The 20,086-nt window shown below is 41.0% G+C and overlaps 1 protein-coding gene across 5 annotated transcripts; it reads right to left on the bottom strand.

Annotated features, from left to right (window-relative positions):
• Positions 1-1,171: 1,171 nt before the first annotated feature.
• SRSF11 (serine and arginine rich splicing factor 11) lies at positions 1,172-20,053 on the bottom strand. 5 transcript variants are annotated; one of them, XM_084527481.1, is made up of 13 exons: positions 19,922-20,053; positions 19,618-19,755; positions 14,686-14,819; positions 10,602-10,711; positions 9,039-9,131; positions 7,877-7,926; positions 6,562-6,689; positions 6,016-6,097; positions 4,738-4,869; positions 4,147-4,236; positions 3,380-3,475; positions 2,628-2,766; positions 1,172-2,516 (listed from the first exon to the last, which is right to left on the bottom strand). In XM_084527481.1, exons 2-13 carry the CDS (start codon positions 19,743-19,745, stop codon positions 2,322-2,324), a joined length of 1,377 nt encoding a protein of 458 aa, XP_084383607.1. In that variant the 5' UTR covers positions 19,746-19,755; positions 19,922-20,053; the 3' UTR covers positions 1,172-2,321. The 5 variants fall into 5 exon arrangements, with proteins under 5 accessions (XP_084383607.1, XP_084383608.1, XP_084383606.1 ...); XM_084527482.1 differs by having other exon boundaries at positions 1,172-2,519; positions 19,922-20,052; XM_084527480.1 differs by lacking the exon at positions 19,922-20,053 and having other exon boundaries at positions 1,172-2,519; positions 19,618-19,835.
• Positions 20,054-20,086: the final 33 nt, after the last annotated feature.

Below are 20,086 nucleotides of genomic sequence, written 5' to 3'. Positions count from 1 at the left end.
CGCCCCTCGCTATCGGCTCCCAGGCTGTAAGAGGCAGCCGAGACACGCTGGCATGCTGGAAGGCAGTGAAATGGGCACAATTAGCAAATGTAGCCTGAGAACGCACACTCTTGTTTCTCCAGTCTACACATTTAGGCTGGGGCAGCCTGAGGTACCCAGTTAATGCACAACACAGACTTCGTTACTAAAATAAACCACCAATCATTTAACTTAATTAAATGTAGCACTGTATACGTCAGCCCCAGCTTTACCACCTTTAGCTCAATACGCTGGTAAGGATCTGACTTAGCCCTTTCATTACAGCATGTTAATGACTTTCACAACAACGAGGTCTAAGGATCAAGGAGGTTTACTTTATTACTATAAATTGTTTTATGTTCTTATACTTCACATATAAATACCTTGACAACTAAAAAGGCACATCTATGAAGACATCATGCACCTTGTCCGTGTCTGTATTTTGTTACAAGAACTATCAGGTTCTCTGCACTGTCAGAAATAAAAGGCTAGAACTGCTTTTATGACATATACCTCTCTGTATTGACAAAATACTTCAAACAGTTGGTAAAAATTTACATTTCTACAAATTCTAAAAAATGACACTTCATATCTAAATGGCAAGTTCCACTTTGCCTAGGGCAAAAGGACAGTTTAAAAAAAAGGTGATTTGACTCATCAGATTCTAAAATTCAAGCACCACTTACAGTTTTATTCCAAAACTTACTGATTCTAACCAGTAAGGTTTCAGTTCCTGGCATAACAGCCTATTTTATACGTACAAAGCACTTGCTGCTTCCTGTTTCTGTGTCTTCCATCAGCATTCTAAAAATAAAGATGAATGTTCATACTTCAATGAAAACACAGAATTTACAAATATGTTTCTTTAAAGTTTTTGCCCCTTAACACCTCTAGATTACCATTTCAGCCTGTTCCCTTTATTCCCAAACGAAGTAAAAGAACTCTCTTTAGTATACAACATATTTAACTCAAGCTAAAATGGCAGGCTTAACAGTTTTGTCACTGTACTTCGTTTTTAAAAAGATGGAGTTGTTATAGTCTTTTTGAAATACATAGATGAAGAAAAATGCATTCTCTAAAAAGGAATGAGGTAAAGATTCACACATTCAGTGGTGTAAATAAATACCAGTAAAGTTTTATAGGAACAGGAATATAAGTTTACGGGTTTTATTATCAAAGGTTTGTAAAACAATTTCAGAAACTGTACATCAACATGGCACAGACTGTAGCCTACTTTTGTCTTTTTACCTGCACAAAAGTAAAAGCTCTTGAACTTCTGTAACTAAGAAAACAGCTTGCCTACCTACTTTGCATATAACATGGAATCACTGTGTGCATAAGATTACTACTGCAGTGACAGTAACACAAATTTATTAGTTTATACAACTTGAGATCAAGTAGAAAGTACATTATCAAGTAGACTTGCTTTTAAAAGCATACAAAGATCAATTTTAAAATGCACTACCCTTTTTGCAATATGTCTAGCTCATTAACAAATAAAACAACCTGGATTATGAAGACTGCACAAATCAACCTTTAATCACCGGGTACAGTTCAAGCAGAGACTTTGACTCCCAAGGCCCAAGATGAGAAGCTAAGAACCATTACAACTTGTCACTTTTTGCTGCCTGGGACGGATTTGAACTGACAGATTAAAATAAGTCCTCGAAAAGGTCAGTGCATTTTAACTTTGTCAAAGCCAAACAAAATCCACCGGAAAAAGAAACAAAACAAAACAAAACGAACAAAAAAGCCCAGCTGTATGGCTTAAAAACAAAACAAAAAAACCCTACCTATATCAGAATGGTTATTTTCAGATGTACTGTCATTTTCTGTGTAGTCACACTTAAGACCCTTAAGTAGATCCACCATATGTTGTAAGATTTTAGAACATTTAGGATGTTTCTGCCACAATCAACATGCAGTCAGTGCATTCCCTATACTGCTCTATTACTGCAATGAATCAAATTCTAGAAACACTATCATAAGTGAGCTGATTTACTAAAGGAGGTCATACAACAAACAGTCCATGCCTGCTGTAGATGCATGCAGCTTTTTGCTTTTGCTTGAAGCATCACTGAGTTAGTAAGGATTGCTTGGATACGCAATCCCTTTCGTCCGGAACAAGAATGGTTACCTTTCTATAAAGCTTTTGATGGGAGTTAGTATCAGGAGCTTTACAAACCATATATAGCTTAGAGCTGTATACATCTAGATTTAGGATTAACAAGTACAGCATAAAAGAATCACACAGGAATGACACTGATGCACGTCTGCAGCTGTGTTGACTGCAAAGGCAAAATTCAGTCACTCATATCCATGTCTTCTTCGTGATGATCATCCCCATTTACTTTGGACTCCCTTGATGAATCTCCGCTTCCTTTATCTGCTGCAGACTCCTTCACTTTAGGAGAAGAAGAATCTGCCATTTTCTTTTCTTCCTTTTTCTCCTTCTCGCTGTCATATCCTTGTTCTTCTTCATCATAATCCCTTGTGACCTGCTTCGCCGAGATAAAAAAATAAAAATTACAATTTGCTTTCAAAGCCCCTGAGGGTTTAAGGTTAATGCTACAGTAAAGGTGGTGAATAAACAGGTTTTTAAAACATACTTTCACATCTTTATCACTTTCGGATTTTCGTTCTCGATCCTTCTCTTTGTCTTTGCTTTTTTTTTTCTTGCTGGTTGACCGTTCCCTCTCATCTCTACTTCTCTCTTTGTCTTTATCCTTCTTTTTTTCCTTTTTATGCCTATAATGTTTAAGAAGAATGAAAATCGGAGTCACACCATTCCATAAACAGAACACAAATTACATCCGCACTGTTACCCACTGTTTTTTAAAAATCTAAATGGAGAAAGAGTCACGTGCAACTAAGATGCGCCATTTGCTTTCAGAAAATAACCAAACATCCTGATTTCTTGGCTCCAGATCAAAAACAAACACTGCAAAGTGAAGCCTAATAAATGTTTTTGTTAAGAATAACATTATAGTGGTTTAAGGAGAACCGCAACTTCCACATTTAGGGGAAAATGATCATAATATGGCTAGGCCACACAGAATTCAATTGACCAGTACTGTATAGAGCCAAATAGGCCAGGAACTCGGGATGTCTCTTACTCCTCATCCCTAGAATACCTCATTTTGGAACTCTTGGTACTAACAAGCTCTATGCTTGAAGCCAATTAAATTATGATAAAAGGTAGCAGGCAGCAGAAATCCACTCTCTCTTAAGAAGTCAACCCATGGCCTAGGTAGAAGAAACATGCCAAACCAACCACCTGCGAGCTGACCCCACTGTGATCTCTACTATAAGTTCAGGTTCAGAATTTTCCACCAGCTTTTTTTAGCCAATTGATACTGACCTTCTTGGAGATGGGGATCGGGACATTTTCCTTTTAGGAGACCTGGGTTTTTTAGGTGACCGTGTTCCACTCCTGCTTCTTCTACGTCGTCTTTCTCTGTAAGGAACAGAGATTAAAGCCTTTCTTTTTTTTTTTCCTTTTTTATTTTTTTTATTTTTTATTTTTTTAAGCTACAAATGCATCCATGGCTCCATAATTAGTACTGGTCAAAATGTAATAAATATGTATTATAAACAGAAATTGATATTTACTATTAGCAGTACTGCAGAACCCCTGCAGTTGCTGATCAGCAGAGTAAACTGTTTTCTATTCTACCACCACCTTAATGAATAAATGAACAGTTTCAACTCTTTTAGGGATGCCGACTCTTATTTTATCCATAACAGACACAAAACAATTTGTTCTTGTTACTACATTAAGTAGATTTTCAAAGCCACTTTCAAAAAGAACACAACTATACATCATGCCAGGATATATTCCAGAAGCCAGGAAATAGTTTAAAAGTGATACAGAGCAAGGAGTACTGTGCTTTGGGGTCAAAGAGAAACTATTCTAAGCCCAAATGATACCTCCAGAAAATTACAGGAAAAAAAACAGTCTTAGAGACATAGGTGTAGAGAGTACATATGCACTTGTACAAGCACATGCGCATACAACCAATATATCCGCATCAATCACCATCCTATTAAATACAAGAATGTTCCTTCTATGAAGTGGATAAAGCATACTGGAAACAGAGACTACAGAAATTTTTCAAGTTACCATACCTGCTTGTGCTTCTAGATCGTCTAGTTGTGCTGTAGCTCTTGGGAGGAGTTTTAGAACGCTTCTTCTCTTTCTCTTCTTTCTTTTTATCCCTTTTAGTAAAATACACATTTTAAGTCATTTTCAGACTATTCATGTATTCGCTACTACTGCTGTATCAGAAAGTGAATGAAGACATGACAGTTACATTGGATAGCATAATTATTTCTTTTATTTCTGGGGCCAGTTATATTATGTTAATGGAAAAGAAGAGAGATGACTTTTATGGAGAAATAAAAGAAGAGCTCTTTTATAACTACTGTGCACGAACAGCACAAACTCTTCAAGTCTAGATACCTGCATTTCCTGTTTTCTAACGATAGCTAATGCATGATTCAGCTAATGCATGCTGCAACTGTTGACTCCTAGGAAAAGCACGTTACCTCTTTTTATGACTAACTGCACATGTGTAGGACAAACTAAAAAGATGCAACAAGAGATTGCTATTAAAGAGCTATTTGTTCATTTTTCCCTGGATTTTTTTTTTTTTTTTAATTAAACACCAGAATTTAAATTCATTTCTGGAAAATACAGTAAGTTTAGTGAAGGATTACCTGGTTTTGGATGTGCTCCTAGATCTTCTGCTTCTCTCTCTGGAATGAGACCTTCTTCGCCTTGGACTTTTAGATCGCCTCCGGCTTCTCGATTTTGAATGGGACCTTCTCCTTGATCTGCTTCTTGACCGTCTACCAATAATACATTGGACAGGTGAGTTAAACACACGAAATGCTGATATACTATTCAGAATTCATCATCTCAATACTGACAGTATTGCAGTGCAATGATACAGAAAACAGAATAAAGAGTACAGAAAACCAAGCAAAGGCGTCACATTCAGCCCACTGAGGAAACAGAAAAAAGGGAGTGCACAAATGCTAGACATGAAAGAAGAAATGATGCTTCAGTCAGCTCTCTTACTACGCTCATTGTGAAAAAATAACAGCCCTATAGTAGAGGAAAAACTGGCAAGTCACATTGAAATGTGAAGAAGAATTTTAAAATGCTAAAACCAAATAAGGGCCAATTACAGAATATGCAAATAGCAAAGAAGTACAAATGAGAGGGTCATAGTTAAAATGGCTCTGCACAGACAGCTAGCATGGACTGCTTAATTGGAGGTGACAAGCCAACAATGCATTTGTTTAGGTAGGTCACTGTTAAGATCTTTAGTCAGGATACCCACACAGACCTAGGTTTTGATTTTTGACTTGGGTAACTTCCACCACGCTGAATTGCTGCACATACTAGAAACAAGCAGCTCAACAGATAAGTGTTCAATGTACATCAATAATCGTGCTCACAGAAATTTCTCAGTACTTCCTTCTAAGACAAATTATAATTACATAGGCACACTGGGAAGAGATTGAAGAAAGAAAAGAGGTTTAAGGAACTAGTGCAAAATGGACTGCCTATGGTAGCTTAAGTGTTGATAGCAGTAAGACCTATGTAAAAATCAAGGCTTTATGCCGTTCCCTATCTGAAACAAGAAACTATAAATTATTTAAAAACAGAGTCCAAACACTCCTAGAAAAGGAAGCCTTGTCAGAAGATGTCCCATTCTTACTGTTCCTGAAGTTCTTGCTGCAGTGGCTTAAGGTATTTTTGAGATATTTTTGCTAGCATTACCCTCTCAACTTTCCTATAAAGACAGGAATAGGCCTTCATCTCACACTATATTCAAGCCAAACCATGGTCGTAGTTTCTTTAGAACATTTGCAATCTTTTTTTTTTTTTAAGTCAGCCTCCATGAGTCCAGTATCACTTTGAAGCAGTAATTCTGAAGAAATTGCTCTGTTTTTTTGTTTGTGTTTTTACGTAAATGCAGTAACTACCTGTGTCTAGATGAAGAAGGTGTCCTCCTCCTCCTCGAGCGTGATCTTGACCTTGAATGCCTTCGTTTTTCATCTTTTTTATCTGGAGTTGGAAAGGAAAACTATAGTTAAAGAGATGCTAACGTTATTTTAGTAATCTAAAACTAGAAAACTACAAAATAGAAAAATATTTACTAACTTCTACAGCTCAGGAATTAAAGGAAAACATCGCCATGAACAAACTTATCAAGGATGTCAAAGTTAAGTCTCTTGCTGTTTCCAGTGAAGTCTCAGAGATGGCAATATGAGCTTCAAACAGGAGAAGCTCAAGCATTTTGCTATCTCCAAATCAAAGTCAATTTTGGAAAACAAACAGATGATTCCCTGCATCATTCTGCTGGACACTTGCAGCATTAACACTGTAGCACAATTAAACACTTGTGAACTAACCATTCGGTCACCATAGATCATGAAAGCATTAAGCCAATATTGTGCTGACCATTACTTTTTGCCATACACTATGTGGGAAAAACACCTTGAATTGAAAATTCCATGATTTAAAATTACCTGGCTCTATAGCAGCAGAAATTAATGACTGTGCTTCTCGTACTCTTTTCATTGCTTCTTCTATTTCTTTACTGGAGGTATCTGATTTCAGACTTGGCGAAACAAGACCTGCAGCTACATGGTTCAACCTGGAACAGAAAAACAGAATTTTATCTATTCAGTACGTCAGAATCCAAAAACCACAATCCTCCATTGTCAGTTTATAGCCTATCCAAAATGACTGATCCAAGTGAACCAGAACCTGTCTGCATTTTGTCATCACTCAGATAACAGAGAAGTAAGTTTATGATGAAAAAGTCCAGAATGAAGCCTGTAGTGATAACAGTTGCATAAAATACTAGCACACGTGGCTTTAGAATTCTAGTAAGCTCTAAATAGTAGGGGAGTTCACATTGTCCTGCACAGGCAAGTTTCTAACGACGCTTTTCAGTACATTTTTGTATAATGCAATTTCAATTTTCATCACCTGAAAGAGCAGCTCCACAGGAAACAATACATTACACACTAGAAAGTCAGTTTCCACTCTATAAGCCATACTGAGAACCCCACAAACAGTGATGAAAATTAAATTTCATAAGTTCTGCTCTATATGGTAGTTTTAAAGACAATCAGGCATACACAACATACCTGTGGCTGATATTATTTAATATATTACCCTTGATAACTAGTTTGTTCAATTAGTTGTACATTCTCTACTTACAGAAACGTCAATTTAAAAGAGAATAATATACTGGAATAAAATTAAAAATGAAGGGAGAACACATCCAGCTTTATCCACCAGTATAGATCAGATGGCTTTGACTTAATACAAGAACAGTGCTTCCCTACTTGCTCTTCACATGTTATAACGTTTTGGACAAAATTGTTGCTTTTCTATAAAGTTAAATAAAAACTAGCAAATACATGTGTTTATTGTTATTTGCTCCTTCTATAAAGTAAGTAGATCTGCTATCTTTTATTACCTTCTGACAGCTGTAACATAACATATGTATTCTTATTCTAGTCTTTTACAACTGTTGCTCGCTTTAGAATATTCTTGGCCATAGCTTGTTTTGCCTCTCTGGCAAAAACGTCATGCGAGAAACTAAATTTCTGTCTTTAACACAATGAAATTCCAGGGATGGATTGGTGTTATTCCATAGATACAAGGTGGAATAATCTTAGTTTCCTACCCCTCTTCCCCTTACTACATAAAATAGAACCCACAACAGATTTCCAAGATACTAGGTTTCTCCGAAAGACTGGATGTTGAATCACAGATGTAATTGCCAAGATTAAGTGTATTGTACAAACGTCTGTAAATACTGAAGCTTACTTTGGATCCACTGTGCTCATAAGTTTTAGTAGCTGATCTGCCGCAAGAGACTGTGGGGAATAAAAAAAGAAGTTAAAAGCATGTCGGAAGATGCATGTGCTTAAGATTATCACCACCCTCAGCAGTGACTATACAAAAATCCCAGCAGTATCTATACAAAAATCTCTACAGATGGAAAAGAAAAATAGAGGGGGACGAGGACAAAAAACAACCCCCCAATAAGTTACCAACAGAAAGATATACCACTCTATTTTAAAACTTGTGGATGGGGGCAAGGGTGGGGATGAAGGTCTGACCACTACATTTCATGGATGCTTAAGTACTTCTTTTTCCCCCAAAGGAGCCAAACAGCCTTTCCTGGGTGGTATCAAAGCACTTCAAAATGCAAACTGCTACATAGTTCTGGTATTTGCAAGTTATTTCTCTGTCACTCCAAGAGAATAGCAAACTCATTAGGGAACTAAGTCACATGCCCATGGGAAGTCTTCAATGTCAACTTATAAATATGCAAAAGGTCCTTTACTCTAAAAATTTAATTACAAAATGTATTTTATAGCTCTTAGGAAAATCCAGGTATTATCACTACTGGTAACATCACGAACCAATGGTACATTAACAAAGCAAAATGTTTTGTTCACAATAAATTATTTTATATGGAGGCAGCCATTTGCTGAATCCAAACAGCTTTACAATCTACAGGCCTAAAGAAAAAAAGAAAGAGTGATTCATCATTCCAAATGTGTATTTTTCTAATTTGCAATTCGAATGCTTATTTTGCTTCTTTTATTTCATTGTCACTATAATTTGGTTTTGTGTGGCATGCAGAAACAGAATGCTAAATGAAGGATTTCTTAAGGAAGCATTAATAATTTAATGCAATGTTTATCCACAGAACATGCTCTGTACAATATTTGGTTCTTATATAAGCCTTTGGTGATGTTTTAGAATGACAGAATCATAAAGGTTGGAAAAGACCTCCAAGACCATCTGGTCCAACCAGCACCTTACCAGCAATGTCACCCTTGTTCAAACCCAAGTACAGTGCTTCCTGATCTTCACGTTGGTATTTAATACACTGGTGAACACTAAAAGCACCATGAATCTTAGCGCATCTATTGACGTACTAGGGACGATAAAACCAATTTTAGAATGTGTGACATACCTGAGAGTTTAAGTTTGCTCCAGGAAGCCCAAGAGCAGCTAGGGCAGGATCAAGAGCAGGAGCTCCTAAAGCAGCTAAAGGAACAGCACCAATCTGTAACAAAGAGAGCAATTGGTCAAAACCATATTAAAAATCGATAAAAGGCTGATAATTCAAGGTTTACAAGCATTACATGCATGGAGATTTGAAGCTAGCCAGAGAAAACTTTATAGCAAGGTCAGTAAGAATACTTTCTATAAATACTCTAAAACGAGTGTTTCCACTGCATCCCAGCAGGTAGGGGGGAAAAAAAAGTAAAACCTTCCAATACATCCAAGAAATAGTTTAAAATGAAATTCTGTCAAGAGTTACCATGAAAATTCATTAAAAGTTTCTGAACCAATTACCTCCTATTTAAGTCAGTTCAGGATTTGAAATTAACATATTTTATGTTAAAAGACAATTATATATTTCTTTATTTTTCTATAGTTTGGTTTAAAATGGCAAAGAGTTTAAAAAGCTTCTGGGAGAACAGGTCTGAATTCCTTAAGACATGGATCTAGAAGCCTCATAAAAGAACATCATTTTTCGGCCATTTAAAGCAAGATGACCAAAACACAGACTGGAACCGATCTGCTCAGAAACTCACGATCTTAGACTAATCGAATGGTTCACAGTTGCTGTGAGGTCTTGCTCTCCCTCCCATTACTTCTCACTTCTTCCTTTTGGTCTTCTCTGGCACTTTTGAGTGTCATTTGTCAACCAATTCAACAAAGCTGCCAGAGAAATTATTGTTGGGCTGCCTGCAACAAGCTTCTTCCATAACCTTCAGGTTTCAAAATTATACTTCAGACTTTTCCCTCTACATAAGGTTAAAAGGAGTTTCTGAACAGCGGCAAGTACATCTTCAATGCAATTGGAAGTAACAGAAGCTATACAAAGTCCTAAGCACGAGCTGAAGATTTAATCTGAAAAGTGCAGAATTAATGAAGCCTAACTCCTATTAATTTTACTCTTGCACTTTGATTCTCTTTTTCGTAGTAAGCTATGTTCTTTGACAGAATTCTTCCATACTGTACTACTCTTACTGCTCAACTTCCATGTGAATTTTTGTGTAGTTAGATAGAGAAAATACATACTGCAATTTTTCCCCCCTTTAAGCTGGAGTATTAATGGAAGTTCTCTCCACACAGCACATCACTCTCTCAAACTTCACAAATTTAAACTTCCATCTATAAGATCTCTCCTCCTTGCCCAATTTGTCAATAAGCATACGATGGAGGAAAGAGGGATAACAAATAGATACAAACACAGAGGCCATGAAACACCAGAAGTGTCATATTACGGAAACAGAAGAATTCCACCTAGCACCTGATTACTGCTTTGCCACAAATTGTATCAGAAAGTTGTAACACCACCATCCATCAAGGTACACAAGCTAGGACATTCGATGAATCGGCATTAGCACAGTGTATTTGCCCCCCACCCCATCAAAGAAACACAACAACAACAAAATAATTAAATCAGCATCTAACGATACTCTTAATAGTTTCCCTTCGTGTCAGTCTTAATTGGAAAGCCTACCTGAGAAAGTGGGTTGGGAGTAGGCAGGAGTCCACCCCCAGGCAGCAGACCTGCCACAGCATTAGCTGGTGCCAAGAGAGACAAAGCCTTAGTCTCATCAGGAATAACTCCTGCAGAGAAATAGCCTGGCATTAGAACGCATTCTGTTTCAATAGCAGAAAATACACAAATACACCCAGAAAATGTCTCCCTGATACACCACCTGAGTTTGTTGAAAGTACTTATGTTGGCTAAAATACAAAGCTTGATGTCTATTAATATTTATCATTAAATTTTTTGTCAGAACGAAACTTCAATGTGTGAAAATTTGACTGTTCCTTTTTCTCTACAAATGGTTAAGTATCTAGAGCAAAAAAATAGCACAATACACACTACTTTTTTGTTAACACTGCCAAGATTTCATCACCTGTACTCGATTTTTAAGTCATGAACCAAACGTAAGCAAGCACAGTCGGTTCTCCAGGGGTGTGCTCTCAACTTTCAAAAGCTGTTTTATGAACAACGACTCGTGTCGGCTGCTTCACTATAAAGCACACAGAAAAATCAAGATACACAAGACAAAAAAAGTTTGATTTAGGGGTTAATAATATGGTACAGTTCACTATGTTTTCTTTTACACCTACCATATAAATTTTGTAAAACTTAAGAGAAGGTATGGAAATATATTTTGTTGAATCAAGCGTAGGGCTTTTGCTGACTTGTCAAATAAAAATGAAAGTCTGCAGATCTTCAAATACACGCTGTGTGTGTGTGTCTGTGGGTGGGCAGGTGCATACGTACAGTATATGGTGGCACATTCCTTACCTGTGCAGTAAAATGCTTATGTTCCAATATGTGCCATGCTTATTGTACCAAGAATGCTGCTACATACTGCCATTTCAGAAGAAACTTCCGGCCCCAAATCTTGCAGCCAACTAAGACAAGTGTCTTATTTTACTGCCTGCTCTGCACATATCGTTTTAAGGGTCCTACTGTGAAACAAGTACTTATGTAGGTATTTTTTATTCTATCCAACAGCAAAAGCCCTATACAGATGGATTAATTTGTTAATGTGCCCAAGCCCCCAAAATGAGAGTTCAATAAAACAATTTTACTATATATTTGCAAATACCAGTAGTGTTTCTGTAATACATATTAAGAAACTGCATCTCATCATAAAACATACAATATGTACAGGGCACTTAAGAGAAACTGGATAAGCTGCAGAAGAAAACTGTTGGGTGGTATTTTCAGCAGGGCCTGGTATATAGTTCAGGCTGAACCAGGGAAAAGAACTGTAAAACACAACAACAAAAAAGAAAAACCACTGTTAAATAAAGGTAATGGTTCCTTCCACCTATACTGAGAGTGCCGATAATATAAACAAATGTATAATACACAGCACTGTTATCTTGCTTGTGTCATTGAGCTGTCATCAATTTAGATACCAAAAGTTATGGAGGGAGAGGGGGGGAAAAAGGTCATTTAGATAAAGGGCATTAATGCATAAATATATTAACATACCTACAGAAAGATTATGGGGTAATTTTGCATGCAAAATTATGTCTCAGAGGATATTTATAAATTATATCTAAACATTTCAAATTAGTGCAACTACAACATTTCTGGCATCTAAATACAAATCCTCAGACTTATTTTGAGACACCTCATAGAAGATCTGCATTCATTAAAAAAAATCATGCATCTGATCCTCTAATTGTTTTTTAAAAAAGTATTTAGAAATAAATAAACTACAATTTAAAAAAAAAAGCAATGAGGCCCCTCACCAGTTAATTTTCATGCTTCAAGAGTTTTTTTTACTGCTGCTTTGTTAGAACCATGAAATACTGTATGAATGTGTAGAAATGAAAGAAAAAGAAACAGACAAAAGAAACAAACATTAACCAAAGAACCTAAATACCCCCCCCAGCCACCTTTAATCTTAGAGTTCCTTCCAAATCTAGGAATAGCACAGTGAAAATTACAATTAATACTAAACCTTACCGTAGACTTTGTGTATAGTTCTATAACACAAAGCAACAGCCAACACCAAAATGTCTGTGTATGCTACAATTGGAGTGCACTTGTGATATAGGGGATAAGTACTGCACTAAACAGATAATAAACATTCACTTTAGTGACAGGCAATATTAATACAGAATTATCACAGTAGAAAACAAAAGCGAAAAGGGCCCAGTTCAGCACACCAGTTAAGCATATGCCTGACTTTAAGCACGTGAGCAATTCCACTGTGGCTTTAAGAATTTTGCCGTATCGTGCTTCAATAAGTTGTTGACTTGGGAGCCTGGCAGTATGTATTTGGAGGGAAAACTATACACCAATACAGGGACAAAAGCATGTGATTACAAAACCAGGGGGCATAACTTTATTGGCTGAACACATCTCTTGCGATATGCCACAACAGTATGCCAAACCCATTATCGTTCTGATTTACCACCACAAGAAACAGCCCATAAGGAACCCCGTGACTTAAACGGGCCCATTAAAATACAATAAACGGGTATTTTATTTTCTTTACCCAGTCCAAACCAAAACTACTGGGCAGATTTCTCTATGTGCCAGATTTATCCACCATCAAGCACAATGGACAAGTCAGACGGACAAAGAGAAAGTTGTTTTTATCCTTACTGGGAAAGTTAAACACTAACATTTTTCACCTCAGGCCTTGGAGAGTATTTCAGTATAAGCTCAGGTGGACCGCTACTTTCTCATGCTTTAATATAAAGAGGAGAATGAGATGTCTTTCAACTGCTGTTATACCTGAACTAGCGAAAGCAGAGGCAATAACTCAACAGCAATTTCAGAACGGGTTCTGTACTAGCAAAAAGCAGCAAGTCTCAGTCAAAGGTCATGCTGCAGATTCCTACAGCCCATAAATTAAGTTTTCGTATCTTTTAAATTGCAGGAATACAAAGATAAGACAGCTCCCCAGGCCTCAAGAGACATTCTATAGCATTATGTCTTGGCAAAAGGTCTGAACCCAGGCCGTGTACCAAATTTATTATTGTAGCATGACTTAATCTGCAGAGGTTGTATTTAATTCAAGCAATTTGGGAAAATCCATTATTTCAGAAGTAAATCAAGAAACAGTACAATGGAAATCAATTACTTCTAAAGCAAGTCTAGAAGAGTTTAATAAGACTTCTGCAAGAAGAGGTGTCTTCTCAGCACTTTGCTTTTAAGTTCCAAAAACCCTGCTCATTGCCTTTCAAATTACTGTAACACCCTAAAATGTAAAAATAAAAAGAAGAAGAGAAAATGTAGTTAACAAGTGGTTACACCAGGAAAACACTTGGGGACTTGAGTGCTTGCTGGCCTTTAGTTAATGTCTAGAATCCCCTGTAGCTGCAGAGGACCCACTGTTTTTCAGTCATCTGGAAGGGCTTTGCATTTGCCTTCTCCACTACAAAAATCACACACACAAATAACAGAGAGAAGAGTTTATTATTTAGTGAAATTCTATCAAATATAGCAAGGCTGAACAAGAAAACTTGGAATAAAAACTAGCACCAGTGCCCATTTGGCACCTCTTGGAAGATCTCACTTCCCAATTAAACCTTAATTATTCAAACCCTTGGTATATTGGAGTTCACAAGAGTGAATGGCTTTCCAGGGAAGCTCCCAACTAAATGCAGTGGCAGCATCTCCCAAAACGTTAATCTACTCTCCCATGTCCTCTCAGGGAGGGAGGAACCGTTCCCATAAAGAGATTTATCATAGGTGATAGAAGCAAACACTTATGGCAAAATTTCCTTAAAACGTTGACCTGTTTGCATAAGTTCATTTAGGAAAACATCTCACTGAAATTGATAAAGGGCATAATTTGCAAGTAATTCTGCCTAAACTGTTCGTATTCTAAACTGAAGGCACACAAACCCAGTAAGAGTTAAACTCCCCAGTTTCATTCAGTGTCACTAAACAACAAAAAAGTATTTAATCCATGGGCAAATTGCAATATACCAAGGGTTTCAAAAAGTTAATCTCTCGTATGTTCGACATTTAACTAATCCTCATTTTTGTGAACTATACTGAAATGAAATGCCATCGTATGTTGGCTTCATAGGCCATTAAACAATTCACAAACCTTCTGCATAGGGTACGACTATCAACGCTCTGTCAACGAATACAGTGTTTGTCAGATGCTGGGCCACAACTGCCGAGTCAGGATCATGGAACTTTACAAAACAGACACGCGATGAAACAGGCAAAGGAGAATCACTGAAAAAGAAGGAAAAAGAAATTAGTTAAATGGAAACTTGTCTGCCATTACGAGGCTTGTAACTAACACGGTCTCTCCCCTTCCATCAAGCTAGAAAGTCATACGGACTGTGTAAAAAAAAATACAGCTGGATGAAGCTACTTCCCATAAAATCACAGGAACAGTTTCATTGCCTCACCTGTAATTGGAAATGAATTCTAGTACGCAGGATGCATCTCTGCCCAGTCACCTACATGCAAATTAGTTTTTGTGACCTATCTGTGGGAAAGGAAGGCTATGAAGTACTCAAGAGAAATAAGATAATCTTACTTCATATACGACAGAAGTTGACAAGAACAGCAGTTTTATACTCTCTGCGTTAGCCCCCACGTTAGGTTTTTGCAGTACACTGTGAAGAGGGTAACGATGCAAAACACCATTATGATTTTCCCTATTAACACAATTCCAGGAAAGCTTCTAACCCAACCTCCGTTATACTTCCCTTAGCCAAACACTCACGCACAGATCTGCCAGGCTCATTTTGAAGGGCTGTGCACTGCTAAATATATGCCTACTACTCAGCAGTAACAGCACTAAACCAAAAATGCAGGAAATTCATGTAGGCAAAACTACAGCTGAAATCTCACTAGCAGGTGAAAACTTTCTGAACAACCCACCAGTAAGCATAAAGTCGTTTGTAAGACGGGTCCCTGCCTACTCCACAGCTCACACAGGTGCCCGTCAGCAGAGCTGTGGAAAAATCCTCGGGCGTGGAAAATCCAAGAGACCACACAAGTTTTGAGTGACCATATAGCCAGGAAACCGTGCAGATTTTCCTTTAGCCAGAGGTATCAACCACAAGAAAGCAAAAGAAAATGTTACACAGACAACTGTGCCGCAGATGAGCTAAGAGCTGCCTGCAGAAGACCCAGAGCAGACGCAGCAAGCAGTAGCAAGTCCCTCAAAGCCCAGCTTCTAACCAGGGCCAGATACGGCCACCCTTCAGCTCTGCCCTGAAGTATCAGACACAAATTATTCCGAAGAGCTAGGTCTGAGCAAAGCTGAGCAACTCCTCATGACAATCACCTGCCTTTACCAAGCAGGTACCCAGGTACAGCAGTAGTTTTTTGAAGTGCATCCCACTGCCAAAGCATTTCATCTAAGTTGAAGCAAACTGATCAAGTCTTTAATCAGCTGAGAGGGAACCTGTCAGAATTTAGGAGAAAGGAGAATGACTTTGATACCAAACAAGAACAACATCTACAAGTTCTTGTCAGTGTAAATGCCAAAATGCTACCTAACCTTCACCACCAGGCACAGGCTCAGCCCAACATGCAAGTTACGTAAACTCTACAGCTGTCTTAAACGAGTATCAGGTTACCCTTAAATATGTGCTTTACATCTCATCTGGCGTTAAAAACTAGATTGGAGCCAGTGCCTTTTATCTTATATAAGTATTAAAACCAGAACTATCCAACCTGCGGCTGTGAACAGAACACTGACAGCAGAGGCCAAGGAAGGCCCTTCCAACCCAACAGAGACACAACACACCAGGAACTCCCAGACACCAGGACGACAAACGCTGGGACACACGACGATGACTGCAGCTCGACACTGCACCAGTTCTGAAACACAACAGGGCAGCGGGGCACTCCAACCTTCACCTCCTAGCCTCCAAACAGAAGCAGCGTTCCCACACAGCGCAGCCAGCATTTTAAACATTAATCTGATTTCTGAAGGTATGTTCCTGCCGCTTACATAAACCTCCTTGCTCATGTAAAACGAAGCTAGAAGCAGGCTGGAGTGACACGACTGTGCAAGCAAGAGATGCTCTTCAGCATTACCATATTCATACCAGAGTGGGAAGAAACAGAGTAAAAATACCCAGCCATGCTCCTCACTTTGAAGCCCAAGTTGTCATCCTTTTCTCACTGAGCACCCAACTCCCAGTGGCAACTGCAGGCAAAGCCAGGATTCTGCGGAGCGCCTCCGTCTAGCTGTCACTTCAGTTATTGCAGAGGAGGGAAAAGATCTTGCAATTACTGTCATCCAGCTTATCAAATCATTAAAATGTATGTTCCTAATTTTATTAAGCTTTAGCACTGTAGATGTTAAGTTTTCCATCCAATGTGCTTTTTGCTTGGTAAATTTCTCCATCCATAACGATTTGACTGGACTGCTCCTGCCCATGAGCAAGGCCAGAACACACACTGGGGTCTGTAACTCCGGTAGCAGTTCTGCCAGTAAATCCTTTTGTACTTAAGCTTTGATGTAAAGGCACTTTTCTTAGGCTAAACAGGATGTACTGAAATTAGCTTTTTAAAAATACATGTATGTGTGTGTGTGTATGGATGTATCTGTATTTTTTTTTTTTCAAGCCCTCTCCAAAGTCCATCCCCTCCACTTTTCAGTGCTGCCTGTCATGGAGTTGGGAAAAAGCAGCAGCAGCAGGGGTGACACCCTCCTTTTCAAGGAGAAGTTACGGAGCCTGCTGTGGGTTACAGCTGCAACATGAAGCTGAGGAGCATGTAAAGCCTGTAACAGCTGATTAAATAAACTAGGATGGAGATGGACGATGGCAGAGAAGGAGAAATGGAGAGAAGTTTAGGAAGCGACTGTTCTGGAAGCCCACGATGATAACAAACTTCTACAGGGGACAGCAGGATCAGAGTGACAGGAGAGAGAGATCAGCTGAGAAGGAGAGCAATGAAACAGGTGCCCAGGAACAGCGTGTGTAAGAAAGAACCCCGGTACAATCTGGGACAGAGAGAGATCCAGATTAGGGAGAGAAATTACACATTTAATTTGTCCTTTACCCCCCAAAAATGGGTGAATGCCAACGGCAGGGAGAAGCCAGGAGGAGGAACTGGAAAGCACTCAAAGAGATGAAAGAACCTGCTGCTGCTGGGAAGTAAACCCCTCTCCAGGGTGAAGTGAAGCTGAAGCCCTCAGAGCATCCCTCCCCTGCCAGCACCGCGTGGCGGCGGAGCAGAGCACTGCCCCCTGGCGCTGCAGCCCGGCAGGGACCTGCCGCGACCGATCCCTGCGCACCCCAGCGGAGACCCGCGGCGGGTCCCGAGGTGCCGGGCAGAGCCCTCGGCATCTCTGCCGGGACAGCCGCACAAAGGGAACAGCGGGAAAAGAACTTAGAATAGTCAAATTAGAAATGTAACCCCAGCCCAAAAACCCACGCGTTCTCATTTTCATCAAGAGCACAACCTTTGGCTAATTTAAATGCACTCTCTATTTGCAGACGTGCTGTTTTTCCACCAAGCCCTACACTCTGCAGCGAAGACACAATAAAGCTGACTCCCACAGCTCTTCAATATTTTCTCCATCTCTGTGCCAGACCCACTTAGCTATGATGCATTTCCTCTCCTGCGTTCATCTCTTCTATGGCTCTGCCTTTTTCATAAATACTCAGGACCCTTCCCAACATCCCTCCGTGGCGAAGCACTGCCTTCCTCTTTCATCTACAGAGTTGAAACCTAAGAAATGTAGGCCAAATGTTTTCACTGATTTTTAGTCTTCTGCTTTGTGATACTTGGAATCTGGGTCACTGGAGTTATTCGCATCGTGCTGCTTTTCCCTTGGTCAGCAGCGAGCCCTCAGGGGCCCTGAGTAAAGGCAGGCAGCTCACTGACCTTCTGTAGAAATCAAGCAGCCCAGCTGAAGCCACAAAACCACCAGTGCCAGAACAAAGGAGGCAGAAGGCAGCAGGCAAGTGCAGGAGCCCAGCCTGGTGGAAACAAACTTACACCAGGACACAATCCAAGAAGTTTCCCTTGAACACAGGTATCCCCTCGTACCCAACTAGTATCAGACACTACAGACACCAGGATTCAATTCAGGCTCTCCAGAGCCAGCTGTCCCGCCTCACAGCCCAGCCCTACAACACACCCTCACAGGCTTCTGAGCCAGGTCTCGCGGGGCCACCACTTCACAGCACACTGGTGCAGAGGAGGTACCTCACGAACACACGGCCAGCCTCAGCTGTGCCAAAAAGAGAGCTGCTGGGATGAGCTTTTTTTTTTTCCCCCTCAGAACGCTTCATTCTGAAACCACAGAAGCGATCTTCTGACACCTTAGTTAATGTGTATCTAAAACAGTACAAAGTTTCAGAAGCAGAGCTCACCTATAGTAACCTCTCTTGAAACCTGGACAAAACATTAAAGTACCGAGCAGCACGTCAAATAACCGCATTTTTTTTTAAAGGTGGTTCACTAGGTTGGCTGCTGAGCACCGCTGCTGTGCCGCTGCAGTACGGCTGTCCCGGTCGTCACACAGCAGCGCTCAGGCCTGGCACTGTCCCACACCCAGCTATGAACACATCCCCCTTCCTTCCGCGCCTAATTCCCGACATGAAGTCACCGCTGGCCAACTCAAAGGAACTGCATGGAGCCCCAAAAAAATGATCCTCAGTGTGATCTGTGACTGACTGGCGGGACGGACGAGCACCCCCAGCTTTGGGCTAGCAGCGATTGAAGGCTGAGCGATAAAAACCTCACTCTGCGATGCCTTTTTCCCTGAAAACGGCACCTATCAGGTTTGTGGATCAGCCCCCAGCCGCCCGCTTTGTGCACAACTTTTACCAGGGAACCACGCTGCTGTCCTTAACACCAGCTGGGGACCAGGCCCCCAGCAGCCTCCTGCAGCCCCGCTGCCTGCCCAGCACGGGCGGCTCCGCCGGGAAAGAGGCCGCGAAGGCCCCCCCAGGCCCCACACCCGCGGCTCGGGGCCGTGCCGAGCCGTGCCGGGCGCCATGGCGGCGGGAGGCGTGCCGGGAGGGGGGGAGGGGAGGCGGCCGGGCCGACTCACTCCGGGGGGAAGAGGCGCAGCTCCTCGATCTTTCCCAGGAAGCCGAAGAGCGTCCGCATCTGCTCGGAGCTGGCGCTGGGGGACACGTTGGTCACCTGGATCACGTCGGTGCCGCTGCTGGAGGCCATCGCGCCGCCGCTGCGAACACACGGGGAGAGGGGGGTCAGCGGGCGAGGGCCGGGCGGCTCCCCCGGCTCCGGGCGGCTCCGGGAAGCCCTCAGCGGCCCCCCCCGCTCGGCCGGGCCCCGTCACGGCCGCTCCCGGCCCCCTCCGCCCCCGCCGCGCCGCGCGGCGCCTCACTCACCCGCCCGCCGGGCCGCAGTATCCCACAATCCCCCGCCGCCGCCCACCGCGCAGGCGCAGCGCGCGCGCGCCCCGCCGCCGCACGCAGCCCCGCGGCCCGCACCGAGCCGCCGCCGCCGCCGCCGCTGCTGCCGCTGCCACCGCGCATGCGCGTGCGCGCGCGCCC

Source organism: Aythya ferina (genome assembly GCF_964211825.1).
Source record: "Aythya ferina genome assembly, chromosome: 8".
Lineage (NCBI taxonomy): Eukaryota > Metazoa > Chordata > Aves > Anseriformes > Anatidae > Aythya > Aythya ferina.
This window is presented reverse-complemented; position numbering and strand designations above follow the sequence as displayed.

Coding starts and splice junctions, on each gene's coding strand:
- SRSF11 (XM_084527482.1), bottom strand. CDS start 19,745: ATGGCCTCCAGCAGCGGCACCGACGTGATCCAGGTGACCAACGTGTCC. Junction 7,927..9,038: donor GAGCAAACTTAAACTCTCAG/GTATGTCACACA, acceptor TATTCCCCACAG/TCTCTTGCGGCAGATCAGCT. Junction 4,237..4,737: donor AGGAGCACATCCAAAACCAG/GTAATCCTTCAC, acceptor TTTTACTAAAAG/GGATAAAAAGAAAGAAGAGA.